The 14,379-nt window shown below is 37.3% G+C and overlaps 1 protein-coding gene across 1 annotated transcript in view; it reads right to left on the bottom strand.

The window, feature by feature from the left end:
- HCN1 (hyperpolarization activated cyclic nucleotide gated potassium channel 1) overlaps positions 1-14,379 on the bottom strand; it is a 198,669-nt gene that overhangs the window by 18,309 nt on the left and 165,981 nt on the right. Inside the window, exon 6 of the mRNA XM_074166104.1 lies at positions 2,649-2,889. Within this exon, the coding sequence (XP_074022205.1) occupies positions 2,649-2,889 (241 nt within the window). The remainder of the gene's footprint in view (positions 1-2,648; positions 2,890-14,379) is intronic.

A 14,379-nucleotide genomic window follows, 5' to 3' on the forward strand; every position in this document is an offset into this window, starting at 1 on the left:
CAACGTTGTCAATACCCAAGCATTTTACATATTTTAAGTTTGATAAACATGTTTCAAATCCAAGGCAGGATGTTGGTAAAAGCCTTCATGAGTTCTGGAAATAAGTCTTCCTCTCCAGGGACTCCTCCCTTATCTCTCCAGAGCCAGGGCCCCTGGGAGACTCAGGTCCAGGATGTACCTGACATCCAACCATTAGCATCTCTGAGCTGGGACTGTGAACCTCCAATTCATAAGACATTTAAAATTGAAAAAGGATCTGTTTAGGTACGGCACACCTCTCCCACCTGTGTGTCCTTGCCTTGCTTGTGAGAGCACAAGTGTTGATATTGATGTATTGTGTCAGACCTGAGAGCTACACATTGAATTTGAAGTCATAAGTTGCAGCTTCTTAAACAGTATCTCAGCCTCAAATTTTTCATGTCTCCATTACGGTCTTAGGATTTAAACACAGACTTACTCTTCCAGCTTGTCATTTTATCAATGACAAGCACACTTGTGTCTGCTTTGCTCAGGAAGCTGTACTCAGATTCTGGTACACGTTTCAGGGAAAGAGTGTCTTCTCCATAGAGATGAGAATATTAGATATTTTTTTTCTGCTTTGACAAACCAAACCTTTTCAATTCACAGAATCACAGAATCACAGAATCACAGAATCACAGAATCACAGAATATTTTTGTTTGGATGGGACCTTTGATATCATCGAGTCCAACCAACAAAAACAAACAAAACAAAACAAAACAAACAAACAAAAAAAACAAACCACACCCAAAAAATCCCAGAACTTATGGCACTTCCTTTCTCAGGTTCTCTCTCCCTATGCGCTTGCTCTCTCCTCTCCTCTCCTCTCCTCTCCTCTCCTCTCCTCTCCTCTCCTCTCCTCTCCTCTCCTCTCCTCTCCTCTCCTCTCCTCTCCTCTCCTCTCCTCTCCTCTCCTCTCCTCTCCTCTCCTCTCCTCTCCTCTCCTCTCCTCTCCTCTCCTCTCCTCTCCTCTCTTCTTCTTTCTCCTTGCCTCGCCTCTCCAGGCTACATCCAGCAGCAGCTATTATCTCCCGTTTGCCCCAGCAGCTGCCAGGTTTTGGATGTATTTGCCCCCATGTTTGCACCCCTTGTCTCATCCCAGCTGCAGTCCAGATGAGGAAAACTGCTTTGGTATGCAGTGTAATATGTTCTTGTGGTGTCTGGATATTGCAAGTAGCTTATTTTTTGTCTGCATTCCTGCTAAGAAGGGTAGTGGTTGAACAGGACGAGCTAAGTAGTCGTTTGCACTGCAACAACAGGCTGACAGTTATGTAAAATACTTTCATGCGCAATCCCTTCTGATCCTCTGCTGGTTCAGAGGAGTATTATGGTCAGATTCAGCACGCAGGCTCTTGCAAACTCATTTTCATAAACTGGGGCACTGCTAAGCATAGAGAAGACCAAGACCAAGGTTGCTCCGTTTCTTCCTCCTCAGCATTTACCTTTTCTTTCACCTTAATCTCCTGTCTTCAGCATCTACAGTCTAAGCCTGTGGGATAAGCACAAGACCTCTTTACTGAAGTGCTTCTACAAATACTGGTACAAATCACCTTGCAGAGGCTACTGCAGGGTGACAAGGCCTGCTGGCCAGATAAGTAGGAGTTGCTTTAGCATATTATTCTAAAATGGGATTAGTTAAGTAACTCTATAGCCCAATTCAAACACTGAGCCCAATTCACTTTTCTAAGCTTCCCACTTCTGTATATCAGCTAAATGCCACTGATTAGGCTTTCAATTGAACATTTTCTGAAAGGCTTTTGCCTGAGTTTTGGGATGATTCATGGGATTCAACAGAAAAGTAATACAACGACAAACTAACTGTAACCATCATGGGCAGCAGTGGTACACACAAATGTTCAATCAGCGGCTGGAAACCATCCTTGCTGCTACTCACAGAAGCAGACACCTTTTCCATCGCACAAGGACAATTTACATTCACAAGGAACAATGTTTTCATAAGGGTCAATTATTATATGTAAAAAAAGAGATTGCTTTCATCCAAATATAAATGTTCAGATTCAAATTTGGATTAAAATTCATCTCTGTTTTTTATTAATATGCATCTGTTAGAAAGTTATCAAGTCAGAAAGGGAGTCCAGTTTCTCATAGTGTATACTGGAAGGATAAACATTGTTGTGTCCTAAAATTCAGTGGAAAAGCACTGATAACAGCTTGAAATATTCATGAATACCAAAATATCCTGTAGAGATAGTGGTCTGTGATCCACTGCCTAATTTTGTAATTCTTACATAATTTTAACCTTTTAGAAGTACTTTACATTTATGACTCAAAAATTGTATCTCTTTTCAAAGTTTATTTTACTTTTTAATAGATGTAAAATTACTATGAAAAGTATTATATTTTTATTTAAATACTGTCTGTTAAATAACAGTGCTCTTAATTCAAAGTAACTTCAGAATTTAGCAAGGTCATTCTGCATCTTTAATAGCTATCCTTACAACAGTAAGCAGCCTCTCAGTGTCTTATTCAGAAATATTCTGTTCACTCATCACTGCGGCTTTAATTGCCTTGGCAAAAGACACTCTGTTGCCTTTATGTGTCTGATACCTGAACATGTTTTGTTCTAGTGCATTCACTCCAATGTTACAATTCATTTTTTCTTACTCACCTCCGAAGTAAGAGCCATCTGTCAGCTTCAGCTCCTTATTGGATTTGGTGATGACACCAGCAACACCATGCTGAATGAAATACATCTTTTTACCCACAGCCCCTTCTCGGATAATATAATCTCCAGGTTGGAACACCTCAAATCTCAGTTTGCTTAGCATGGCAGTTACAAAATTTGGGTCTGCGTTAGCAAAAAGAGGCATTGTAGCAACCAGCTTCCGACAGTTGAAGTTGACAATCTCCTAAATGGGAAGGAAACAAAATTATAATAACGGTCAGCAAATGTGTACAATATGATGAGCATTGAAAAAAAGACTTTCTGCTTCCTTCATACAGAAGTTCTTTATGTTCATATTGGACTTTTCTGTATTTCTTTCTGTGCCTAATTATACTTTAATCTGTTTCTAGTGAAGTGATTGAAACAACAGTGAAGTTTGATTTGTACGTCTGAGGTGAAAGGATTTTTCATGTTATTTATTATTCCCTTTGGATTTTAAGGGGGAAAATATGACAGAAAGATAAAAATTAAATAGAAATTACACTGCCTGACAACAATATTAGCTGTTGCAATAACTGCATTAAGTGATAAAATTACGCAAGCCCTGTGTTTTCAAATATTACAGCAGTAATATCTTTCTGATCAGAACAACTCCAGTGGTAATATGAATGTACATTACAGTTAGCTGCAGGGCTAGATGAAATCAACAGGAAAATTTCCTTCCCAGAATTAATTCATTTTATAAACAGAGAGGCATACATTCCTGTCTTTTAAAGAAATACATATGCAGAAAGTACTGCTATTTTCCTAAGACTTCTACAAGTCTTAAGGATGTCTCCCACCAAGAATATTTATATTTACAGAGCCAACTATGAGCACATCTACGTGTAAGTATTAGAAAGCTATGAATATCCTACTTGCTTGAAATAAAATGAAAAAAAAAAAAAAAAAGAACAATTTCCGAAGGAGTTTCAGGTTCATTCTTGCAGACCTTACTTTGTATTAGGAAAATTGCCATGGTCAGTTGTTATATAGATTTAACAGCGTACTGAAGAGCTGAGACTAATCGGTATTACACGTGAAGAGGGGCTCAGGCAGGCAACATCTACTGAGTTAGCAACCCAAACATGACAGGAAGAGCATATATGGTCATCTGCATATAAATGCACACAGAGCAAATAAAAGAAAAATACAACTAGCAGTCACCTAACTGCTTTGTAAAACTAAATAGAATTTAATTGTTAGTGGAGCATCACTAACATTTCCTACACTAAGCCAAGGCTTTGTAATTGATGTAAAGGAGACATTCCACCTTTGAGTACTCTATACTTAGATAAACACCATATAATCCTTTTTTCCCCCTCCTCTTTTTCGCTCCGTAGTGAGCCAAGGGGATAAAAAAAATAAATACTTTTACCTAGTCATAATTTAATACAGATTTAATTCCAGAATTATTGGGTTAAAGATAGAGTGAATGAAGAGTAAGATGCTACATCTTTGAAGTCAATCACTAAGGTCCAACTGAATCTAGTGGGGATATGATTCCACCAAGAACATTTTATCTGAGAATTATTTATAAGTGACGGAAATAGAACAACACTCCTCTCACATCACTTTTCACTGTACTGCCTCACTCTCCCTTACCCTCTCTGATTGGCATAATTTTGCGATCTTATGAATGTTTTGGAATGCCTGAAACACTGCATCATGTATGGACTCCATGGTTAAGCATAAATGGGCTGGATTAAGACAGAAGGAGACAGATCTGAGACCAAGAGCAGACTTCTTCATGGTTGCATGATACTAGAAATGTAAAGGAATACATGGCAGGAATGGAAACCAGAAAAGATGTGTAGAAAAGAACACTGAGAGACTCCTATTTATAGAAGGGAAGAGCAGGCTGGCTGTGACTCCCACCAGCAGGCAAAAACATAGATGCTACCGGTGTGACACTGTAGGACAATACTATCTACACACATGCCATCAGAATCAGATCTTAAAAAACCCCAAAAAACTAGTCTTGCTTGCAAAAACAGATGGAAAAATTGATGCAAGATATGTACTGTACTGTTTGCCTGAATGCAAAAGTTATCTCAAGGAATAGCACTGCAAGGTGTGAACTACCAGATAGGTGTCATGGGCATTCAAGATCAGTGAATCCTGCTGAGTCAATAAGTAAAGAGGAGTAATCCCAAACTAGCCTTTCAAGTATATTCTGTATGAGGGAATAAATATTATAGAGAGGTTCTAGCTAACTGCCTTTCTAAAAGATGAGGATACACTGGTTTTCCTTCTCATCTAAATACTCCATTTCTCAGTTAAGATTCAGCCACCACCTCCGTCCCAAGGAAAAGTTATTCTCTGCTCCTACTGCTCGCAGTATGGTGGCATCATGCGAGGAGTCCCAGACTACTTCCTCAGCTCTGTATGAGACTGCCTTACTGCAGTCTCGGCTGATGCTGGAAAGCTGGCAATAACTATTACTTGTCTTGCCTTGCCCAGGGACTTTTCAGTAGACTTGCTGCTTGTTTTCTGTTTCTGAAAGTGAATAGCTTGTCTTGCATGCCCAGGAGGCAGAGAAAGGAAATTACTAAAGAAAGCAGAAATTGACAGGAAATTATATAGAAGCTGGTGGGGAAGCACAGAAAAGGCTGGCAGAGTGGAAAGTTCAACTCCAGTCATGATCAAGAAAAAAGAGTAAAATAGACCTAGATGGAGTAGTATTAAGAAAGAAAGAATGGGAGGAAAATAAAAAGAAGGAACAGAAAGACCTAGAAGAAAGGGGAAAAAAGAAGGCAGGAAAGTTGACTTTAAAAAGAGATTGAGAAATTGAAATTCCTGAAAAAGTGAGAGCACAGAAGAACAATACCTGGAGAAAAGGTATCTGGAGTGAAAGCTGAGAAGTAGTGCAGATGAAGTAAACAAAAGGGAAATTGGAAAAAAAAGACAAGTGATCAGTAATGTGTCTTTACAGCAGCATAGGAGAGCATGACAGAGACAGAGGGGGGAATTCAGATATGCGTGACTCCTGTGCACAGAACCAGTCCAGCATGACCAGAAAGTTCATCTTGTCTTAGGAATCCCAACAAAACACACCCTTGTTGCAGGATATTCACTCTTGGAGGCTCATATCCTCTTATGGCCCCATCTTCTGCCCACCTTTCTCTCTTAATATGTAAACTATATCTGGATATTCCCATGTATACACATACATTACCTACTCAGCCTGAATTGCCTAATGAAGGTACCAACATAGCTACAAAACTACCCTGCTGTGGTAATTTCAGCCATTATGTCCTAGTAATGCATTCATTTTGTTGATTAGTTTTCTGAGAAAGTTTTTGCTAAAGTACAAACTTTCCCTATTTAAGACGTTAGAAGGTGGAAAATTACTGAGGGAGAAAGAAATGTGTCATTTTTAAGTGCTTTGTTTTTCTTTAAAGTGTTCTTTTATTTAAATATGAGATCATTCAGAGCAAGTAAAATACATTTCCCTGAGTCTTAATCACAGGCAGAGCTGCAATTTCAGATTCTTGTGTACTACTTTAAATATCATCTTGGGGAGAAAGAAACAGTAAAGATTATGAAAACATTTTATGTAACTCAGAAAGTAATAGGAGAAATAGTTCTGTATTTCAAAAGAAAGGTAAGAAAAGAACAAACTGCCAATTAAAAGTTGACTTTTTGTGCACAGAAAAATCTTTCACTCATATTTTCTTTAAGTTTCTTTGGAGCCAGACTGGAACCAGATTATGCTGCTCAGTATGATATCTTAATTAAATTACATAATGATGTTTTTGTCTCACCTCTACATGAAGAAAACACCAAGTGAAGTGTGAAGAAAAGATTACAAGTGTGTTATACAGCTGAAGCGGTTAAAGGGCAAGAGTGATTCAGACCTACATGGACCAAGTGTTGATCTAGTTCAAGTATTGGTCTCTGTTACACAAGAACTAAGTTGGAGGTGCAATGGTCTGCTTTATACAAGAGATTTGTTAGGCAATTACATTGGCTCCTGCTCCTTTATACTGTACTGGCTTTATTACTCATTTTGGCCTTCCTGGTTATTTTTTCAAACTGATGTTAAAGCATCAGATATTATAATTTTGCATGGGTAGAGTATTTCAGGAAGCTCCTATGCATCTCAAGATGCCACATTTACAGAGGCAGCCACAAGACTGTCCTAGCTGTGATCGGGGCATGGCAGTGGCCAACGTCTCTGATGGCATGTGTAAGAGTTTTTTTGGGACCTTTGCTCCAGGGGAAGATTTTTAGATAGAGGTAGTGCTTTTAGTTAGACTCACTGGAAAAAGCTTTTGTTGGAAGAAAAAAAGCAGACAAAGTTCTTGAAAGATCTGTACGCCTGAAAGGTTCTTTGCTTTCTCCCACTAATCCAATTGATCTAATGAAAGCTACTACTTCCATCTACAAACCACATCCTTCTTATGTGTAGGCCACCAAAGTCTGTTAGTGACTATGTTGAAAAATAGCTTAGTTTCATTAGGTCACTCTTATTATTATTATAAAAATCTAGTGCATAACTCTAACAACGCATACTTTTTTTCTGAGTGTCATCTCCTTTACACTCTGCTTTCAAAGGATGAGAAACTAAATCAGTCTATTACCTGCCATTGAAAGGAATAAATCACTTTATTGAGAAAGCTGGTTTTTTGCTTAGAAATAACTCACAGAAGAAAAAAACCTAAAATACTGAGCAAGTGATTAACAGAGAACTAAAGGGAAAAGCAAGATATTTAAGGATTTGGACCTCTATGAGCAGGTTAAATATATAAATAACCTAGCTTTAAGGAGTCATATTATATACGTGTTCATGATTTCCTGTAATTTTTTAACCCATTGGTCAATTACAGCCAACTTTGGCAGAAAGAAGGCATCTTACTGATAGTAAGTTCTTACAGGTTTTATGACAGCAGGTAACCAGGAGCACTAGGATTAGTACCCCACTGAGGGAATGACTACATCATTAGCTCACAACTTGTTTAGTGCCAGAAAATCTACATGTGGCAATGGGATGCAATATTCTTCATTTCTGGTGCACCTAAAATTGTTCAAATACAGTTCTATACAGAGTGTATGACTTAAAAATAGATTTTGCTCAGAAGCTTTCATATAAGTAATCATGACTATGTGCATTTTTCTCTTTGAATGTGATTTCCACGATTTTCCATTTTTCAATTACATTGATCAATTTTAACACATAGAGTTGGCCTAGAGTTTTACTTACAAATAGGGTAACTTGGATACCATCATTTATGTCTAGAGCTGCATTCAGAAACACCATTCTTTTTTCTTCAGGACTTTGATATTTTGCCATTCTGTTAACACAGTTGGATATTTCATGTGTGTGTGTTTTAGAAAACCTCACTGTCTAGCCCCTTTGGCTATAGGTTTTAAAGTTCAAGAATGCTCTGATCTGAGGTAACCTACATGTTTTACCTACAGACGAAGTACAAAACCTGAAAAAGTTCTGATCTCTAAGGCAAAGACAGTCCATGTGATCTCAGCTGCCTTGAAAACCAGTGGCCAGCCTGTGTATTTACATTTTCAAAGCCCTCAGGTCCCCAAGACCTCCAGCATACCTGCATGCATGTTGCCCAGATGCAGAAATTTTTCCAGCCATCTGTGACATAAGCTTAGGCAAGGAAAAGGAAAAGAGGAATCAATATCCTTTCCAGCCAAATGATGAACAAAATCCCCTGCTTGGATTCTACCAGGACTGAGTTAAAGCAGGTCTTTTTTTCTGTCTAGCTCTGTTCAACTCAGTTTAAGACAAGTCAGCCTTAAAGAGAGCATATGGTAGCTAGTATTGCTGTCTCCCAAGAGAAAGCAATCTTTTTTATGCATTTGCAAGCAGAAGGGATATAGATTTGACCAATTATATTTTCTTGGCTTCGTTGATTAAATGTTGGCCTTTTGCATACTTTTCTATCATTCCCTACTTCATTAGAATTTTCTATTCAACTCCTTATATGCATTTTTTATGCTTCAGAATTATTATTGCATTAAATTCAAATGCAGACAGGATAATCCTTTTGAGGATATATGGTTCAACCAAACCTCCAATAAAGTCAGTCTGATGAAGGATATCCATCTTTTTCCAAGCTTGTTAATTGATTTAATGAAGCTTAAGGGAGAGCAGTTCTATGCATCTCATGGTTCTCTTCTCTGGATCTTCCATTATATTGAGAAGATTAAAAAAAAAAAAAGCCAAAGAAAGAAGGAAAGAAATTAAAAAGGCACTATCTATTCACCCTTTCATTCACCCAACTGTCCCTCCATTCCTTGACTGGTCTGTTTTTAAAGGGAACTTAGCTTTCGTCTTCTTCAATGTTCTGAAATGTTCTATGCTTCTTAAGTTTGATTTCCAGCTGGGGAAAGGATGAGAAGTATCAAAATGAGAGCACTGATATAGGCAATGTTTTAAGGCAGTCTGTAATTGTGAGATAGCCAGTTTAATTTCAAAAGCCTGAGAAGTCCTGATAATCCAGATAAGCGCTTAAAGTTTGGGCCAGTTGAGCAGTCTCCACTTCTTTCAGGTTTTTCCTTCTGAACTGTACTGCTGAAAAATTTTCCTGAATGCTCTTAGTAGAAAACAACCCATAGTTCATTACAGAAGGTAATATGAAATTAGTGCTGTATGATACAGCAGGTGCTGTAGAGACTGTTCCCTTTTATTAACTGAATAAGTTATCTAAAATTTGCAAATATATTTAACATCACCGTTTCAGTTTTCTGCTCCTCAGTAATCAAATATCTTCATTCCCATTTGTGTGTGTGTATATTTGTGTGTTATACTCAATATAACCATAGTATTTACTAAATAATATCTTGGGCAGGGGGCACTTAAGACTGAAATCTTGGTTTAGTGAGGCATTTTAAATATTAAAGTTGTCCCATTAAGCCAATGAAACTACAGATTTAAACACATGTATTGTCAAATTGTGGTAGAAATGTGATTCCTAAAAGATGTGAAGTGTACAAAATCCTATTGGTATCCATATCAGAAGCTTGTGTTAATACATGAAAGACTGGCATGAATTAGTCATCATATTTGCTGTAGAAATGAATGAATCACACCTCATGTTTTTCTAAAACAATGACTAAGAAAAAGGATAAAGTTGGTTTTGCTAATAATTACAAAACTTTGTCTAGTCTGCTTGTTCACAGCTTAGTATCTACTGTAGCATTGCTTTTCCACTGTCTTTGGAGCTAATTGTCACCTCCTTTATCTGGTAATCTGATGATTCTAGAAACCATATTTATTCTTGTGCATTTGTATTGAAACTCCAGTGATACCACTTGCTAACACCAATCAATCTGTAGTTGACCTTGTATGTGGTCTGTGGCAGCTACTATTTTTTTCTACTATATCCTTCCAAGCACAACAGCTCAAATGCTAGTTATATCTTTTTTGAATGAAGAGTACTTCTGTTCACCAAAGTCAGTGAGATATCACCTGGTTGCCAGGGAAAAAAAAAAGGCTTTGTTTTAGAATAGTGATGGAAATTCTCAGAACAGCACTTGATTCACCTTTTTCCGAGGAAGAGTAATTGTGCATGAGAGAAAGTAAGTGAGGAAGAGACAGTCGAGCTTCACAAAGGCAGTCTGAGTTACACTTACGTTTTTGTGATTTATTAGATAAAATATATTGGTTTGGGTACTTCGCTGTGTAAAATATGTGAGTCAGAATGTGATGACAGAACAGCATGTGATGCTTGAACAATACAGTTTGTCTTGCTGAAGAACGGGAAGGCCATGAAGGAAATAACTTGTGGATGAAAACAGGGAGGGAAAAATCTGTGTTTGAAGCTAGCAGGGAGCTGACTGGGGACTAAAAAAAAGTACTGAAGCAAAGAACTAGGTGGCAGGAAAAAATCGACACGCCTTAGGAGAAATAGAAAGCTATGGATAGGGTATAAATTTTTGTGTTGACTTATTTCTGATTTGCACTTGTTTGATTGAGAGCAGAAATTGAAACTAGGAATGCTTCCATGGAGAGTTTATTGTGAGCCCTGCAACAAGAAAGAAATTCCTTCTGCCATCCCATCCTTCCCTCTTTGTCCTTCTCCAGTGTGTACTGCAACCCAAATGGCCAAAACAACCAAGTCAGCAAAGAGGTAGTTCTCAAGAGAATGTGCTTTATCTACACCCTATGTGTATGGTTTAGCTGTCACAGTAACAACAACAACCAGGAAAACAGTTATTTAAAAATCAGTGGTGATTTGTTCACTGAGTTATTTTAAAGCTCTCCAAGAGCTCTGGATCAGAAATACTGTTATCTTGTTAATTGCTAGGTTAACACTTACTTCTTATTATGAATTAAAAGCCCATTGGTTCAAAGCCTCTCTCTATAAAAATATTAAGTGGCTTAAATTAAATCTTACTGATTATACTGGAAAAATCCCAGTTAGCTGAGCTTGAAATATCCACACTGAAATTATGTTTAGAATTTTTAAGTACATTTCTGTTTGCATCTAATTTGATTTGTAACTATTCAATGAAGGTCTTTTCTATATTATGATTTGGGAGAAACAGCAAACCCCTAACTTTATCTAACACACAAAATCTAAACATTGATATTTATATATAATCCGCATCTTAAGTGGCAAAAAAGTGCATTTGTAAATAATGAGAAGATTTATTTAGATTTCTTAGACAAAAGACAAGTCTGAGTGCTTGTGTGTATATATGCTAGAATATTTACAATGTCAGCTATAGAAGTACATATCTATATATAACAGAAGGATATAAAAAGAAAGATAAGGAGGATGCACAATCCCTTTCTAATTCTGAACAAGTCTTCGTCACTGCTTTGCTCTGTGAACTGGGACAAGCTAATTATGAGACCATTTGAATTTGCCTTCTGAAGGAAACTACTGAAAAGGGTGCTGGAGTGGGATCAGGCACAAGGGCTCAGTGATGTTATGTTGTGAGTAGCAACTTGCAACACGAGTGCGAGGAGCTCATGACTCACATCCAGGCCACTGCACCAGAGCGCAAGCATGCAGAAGTAGAAAAATACAGAAAGCATGGATTCTAGAGCCCAGTGTTACAGTGAAACATGAGGATGATGCTCAGCTGTAAGGAAGGGTGAGATGTAGAGAGCTGGCTCCAGAAGAGATATCATTAGATGGTAAAATGCAGATGAAGACTCTGGGAATAACTTAGTAGAGTGACAGCCAGACAGCCCTGAAGACAGAATTTGCTTGAGACTGCCGCTTTGGCTAATATTGGTAGCTGCAGGGGGAAGAGATGCATAAATGACACGGGAGGTGTAAAGAGTGGAAGAAATTCTGAGGAGTTCAAATAGGCATGGTGACAGCAAGAATTGACTCAATTGCAGATCATGTGGAGGAAAGAGAAGGCAAACTGGCAGGAGCAGTCTAGTCGACGTGGATTAGTAATAACAGCTAGAGTAAAAGTAATGCATCACAATCTTTAAACACTCGTTAGGCAGACACACTTAATAATGGCATGGAATCAGGGTAACAAAGAAAGAGACACATTACAACTAGGAACCAAATTATGGTCAAGACTTGGCAGATCAAGAATGCACAGGACATCCTTAGCATTTGTAAATCCTGAAAATTTTTATTCTAGGTATCATAGAGAGGAAGCAGCTCTGTAAATAATAAATAAGGAACCAGGGGAGATACCTGTAGCCTTCTGTCATCCACGTTTACTAACTATGTTGTGCTTGCTCTCTGCATGCAATCACTAAGGCCTTAAATATTTCTGTTTGTGCTTTCTCTCCAGGACTAGACATGCACTAAAAGCAAGGGGGCCTGATGACAGCAGGGCACTTGGCAACTGCCATTAATTAGCACCTGTGCATGAAACCCAACAGCCACAGGATGCAGATGCATAGGCAGTGCCATCTTCTTTACATCAGTTAAATATTCTTTTTCAAAATAATTTCAGTTCATCTGCTTGCCCAAAGTTTTAAATTTATTTAACTATTAATAGCATTTAAGTATAATTACATTACTCACTTCATGAATTAAATATAGGCTGAGGATTATTTCCATAAGAAATATGTTCCTATAATTTATTCAGAAAGATTCTCAAATGATCTTAAGACTATATCTTAATCTCTAATTTTATCAATAAATTTATCTATATGGATTTTATATCATAGGAGAGCTTACAACCCTTGTCATTACAGTTCATTTTAAGGCAATACTTTGCAAACATAGACTGGCTGCAGATGAAATATGTGTTGATATATACTGTAACATTGAGAAACATAAGGACCATAATGGAGTACATAATGCAATGTATGTACTCAGTACTATGCGAAGGTATCAGCAGAGTAATATATAGAATTCTTCTCGTACATACATCTTGGACACATGCGTTTGCATGTATGTGCTTGAAAGTCTGTGTATGTGTGTATATATATGCATATATGTGGTCTCACACATATATGTGTACATGGAAATATCTATATGTGTACAAATGTACATATTTGTACATTTAATGGAAAAAAAATCAAAGTTTAACCAATTGATATATCCCATTAGAACTGTGTTTCAAATTAATTGTAGTTAAATATTCAGAGGTTAATACAACTCATATAAGAGTGTGTGCTTGTATAACAAAAGTTATAATCTACAAGGAAAAAGGTGAGAGGAAAGAAGATTCTGCGCCCAGTCCCAATTATGTTCTTTGGAAATGAAATGTCCTGATGTTCTATATTCTGCAAGGACACATGATCTGTATCTATTTTCAGCGAACATCTTCTCACATGGTGGCCTAAAAATAGGCCAGCCATGAACTTTAAATAATGGCTCAGGAAGGGTATTAACCTCTTTCTCAGATTCTAAGTTTGTCCCGTTGCTGTAAGTATCAATATTATGAAGAACGTATCTGGTGTTAGAGAATGACAAAGCAAGCTACATACACTTCCATTTCTGCATCTCCACAGATGTCATTGCCTCTTAATTCCTTTCAAGGTCTGTTATATATTAAGCTATCCACACATAATATTGACAGCATTTCTCTTCCTCTCAGTAGTGAATCTATTTTGTGCCAGATGCTAAAAAGCATGAACTATTTCAGTTCCAATCCCTACTGATGGGAGAATTTCTACTTTTGGTGAAATGTGGATGATTATGAAAACTCATCTTTTCATAAATACACAAGTGTTTAAACAATGTGTGGCAATGAGTGCTACAATAAGTAGCCTGATTTTTGTATCAGGGACTGTGGATATCTGTTCTAGCCAAATAATCGGTTACAACTCCTATAGCATAATGCTCTCATCAGATATGTTTTTCAAATTATTCTCAGTAGTTCTACTTTTTTGTTATTTTTAATAGACACAGACCCATCTTTGCTTCCTGATTTTCAATTCAGTACAAGAAAAACTCCTCACTATGAAATAAAATTATTTTTAATACATGTAAGTAAGTGACATGCTTGAGATCAAAGAAATAAATAATAGTTTTCAGTCCAAGTTAACTAATGACTGCAATCCAGGTGAAAATGAAAACTGTTCCTTACAAAGAATGTGGCTTTTCATTAAATTGTATATAAACACAAAGGTATTTATTTATCTACAGAATGGTTTATCCTTCTAGCAAGGCACCATCCATTGCTTCAAATGTACTATAGTGATAAGAGAGCACAAACATGCAATGATCAGCTCATAAAACTTGGAACTGTATGTGCTTTAGAGCACCCTATTAGTATCCTCTCAACCAACCATGGA

The sequence above is a fragment of the Numenius arquata genome, chromosome Z (genome assembly GCF_964106895.1).
Source record: "Numenius arquata chromosome Z, bNumArq3.hap1.1, whole genome shotgun sequence".
NCBI classification, from domain to species: domain Eukaryota; kingdom Metazoa; phylum Chordata; class Aves; order Charadriiformes; family Scolopacidae; genus Numenius; species Numenius arquata.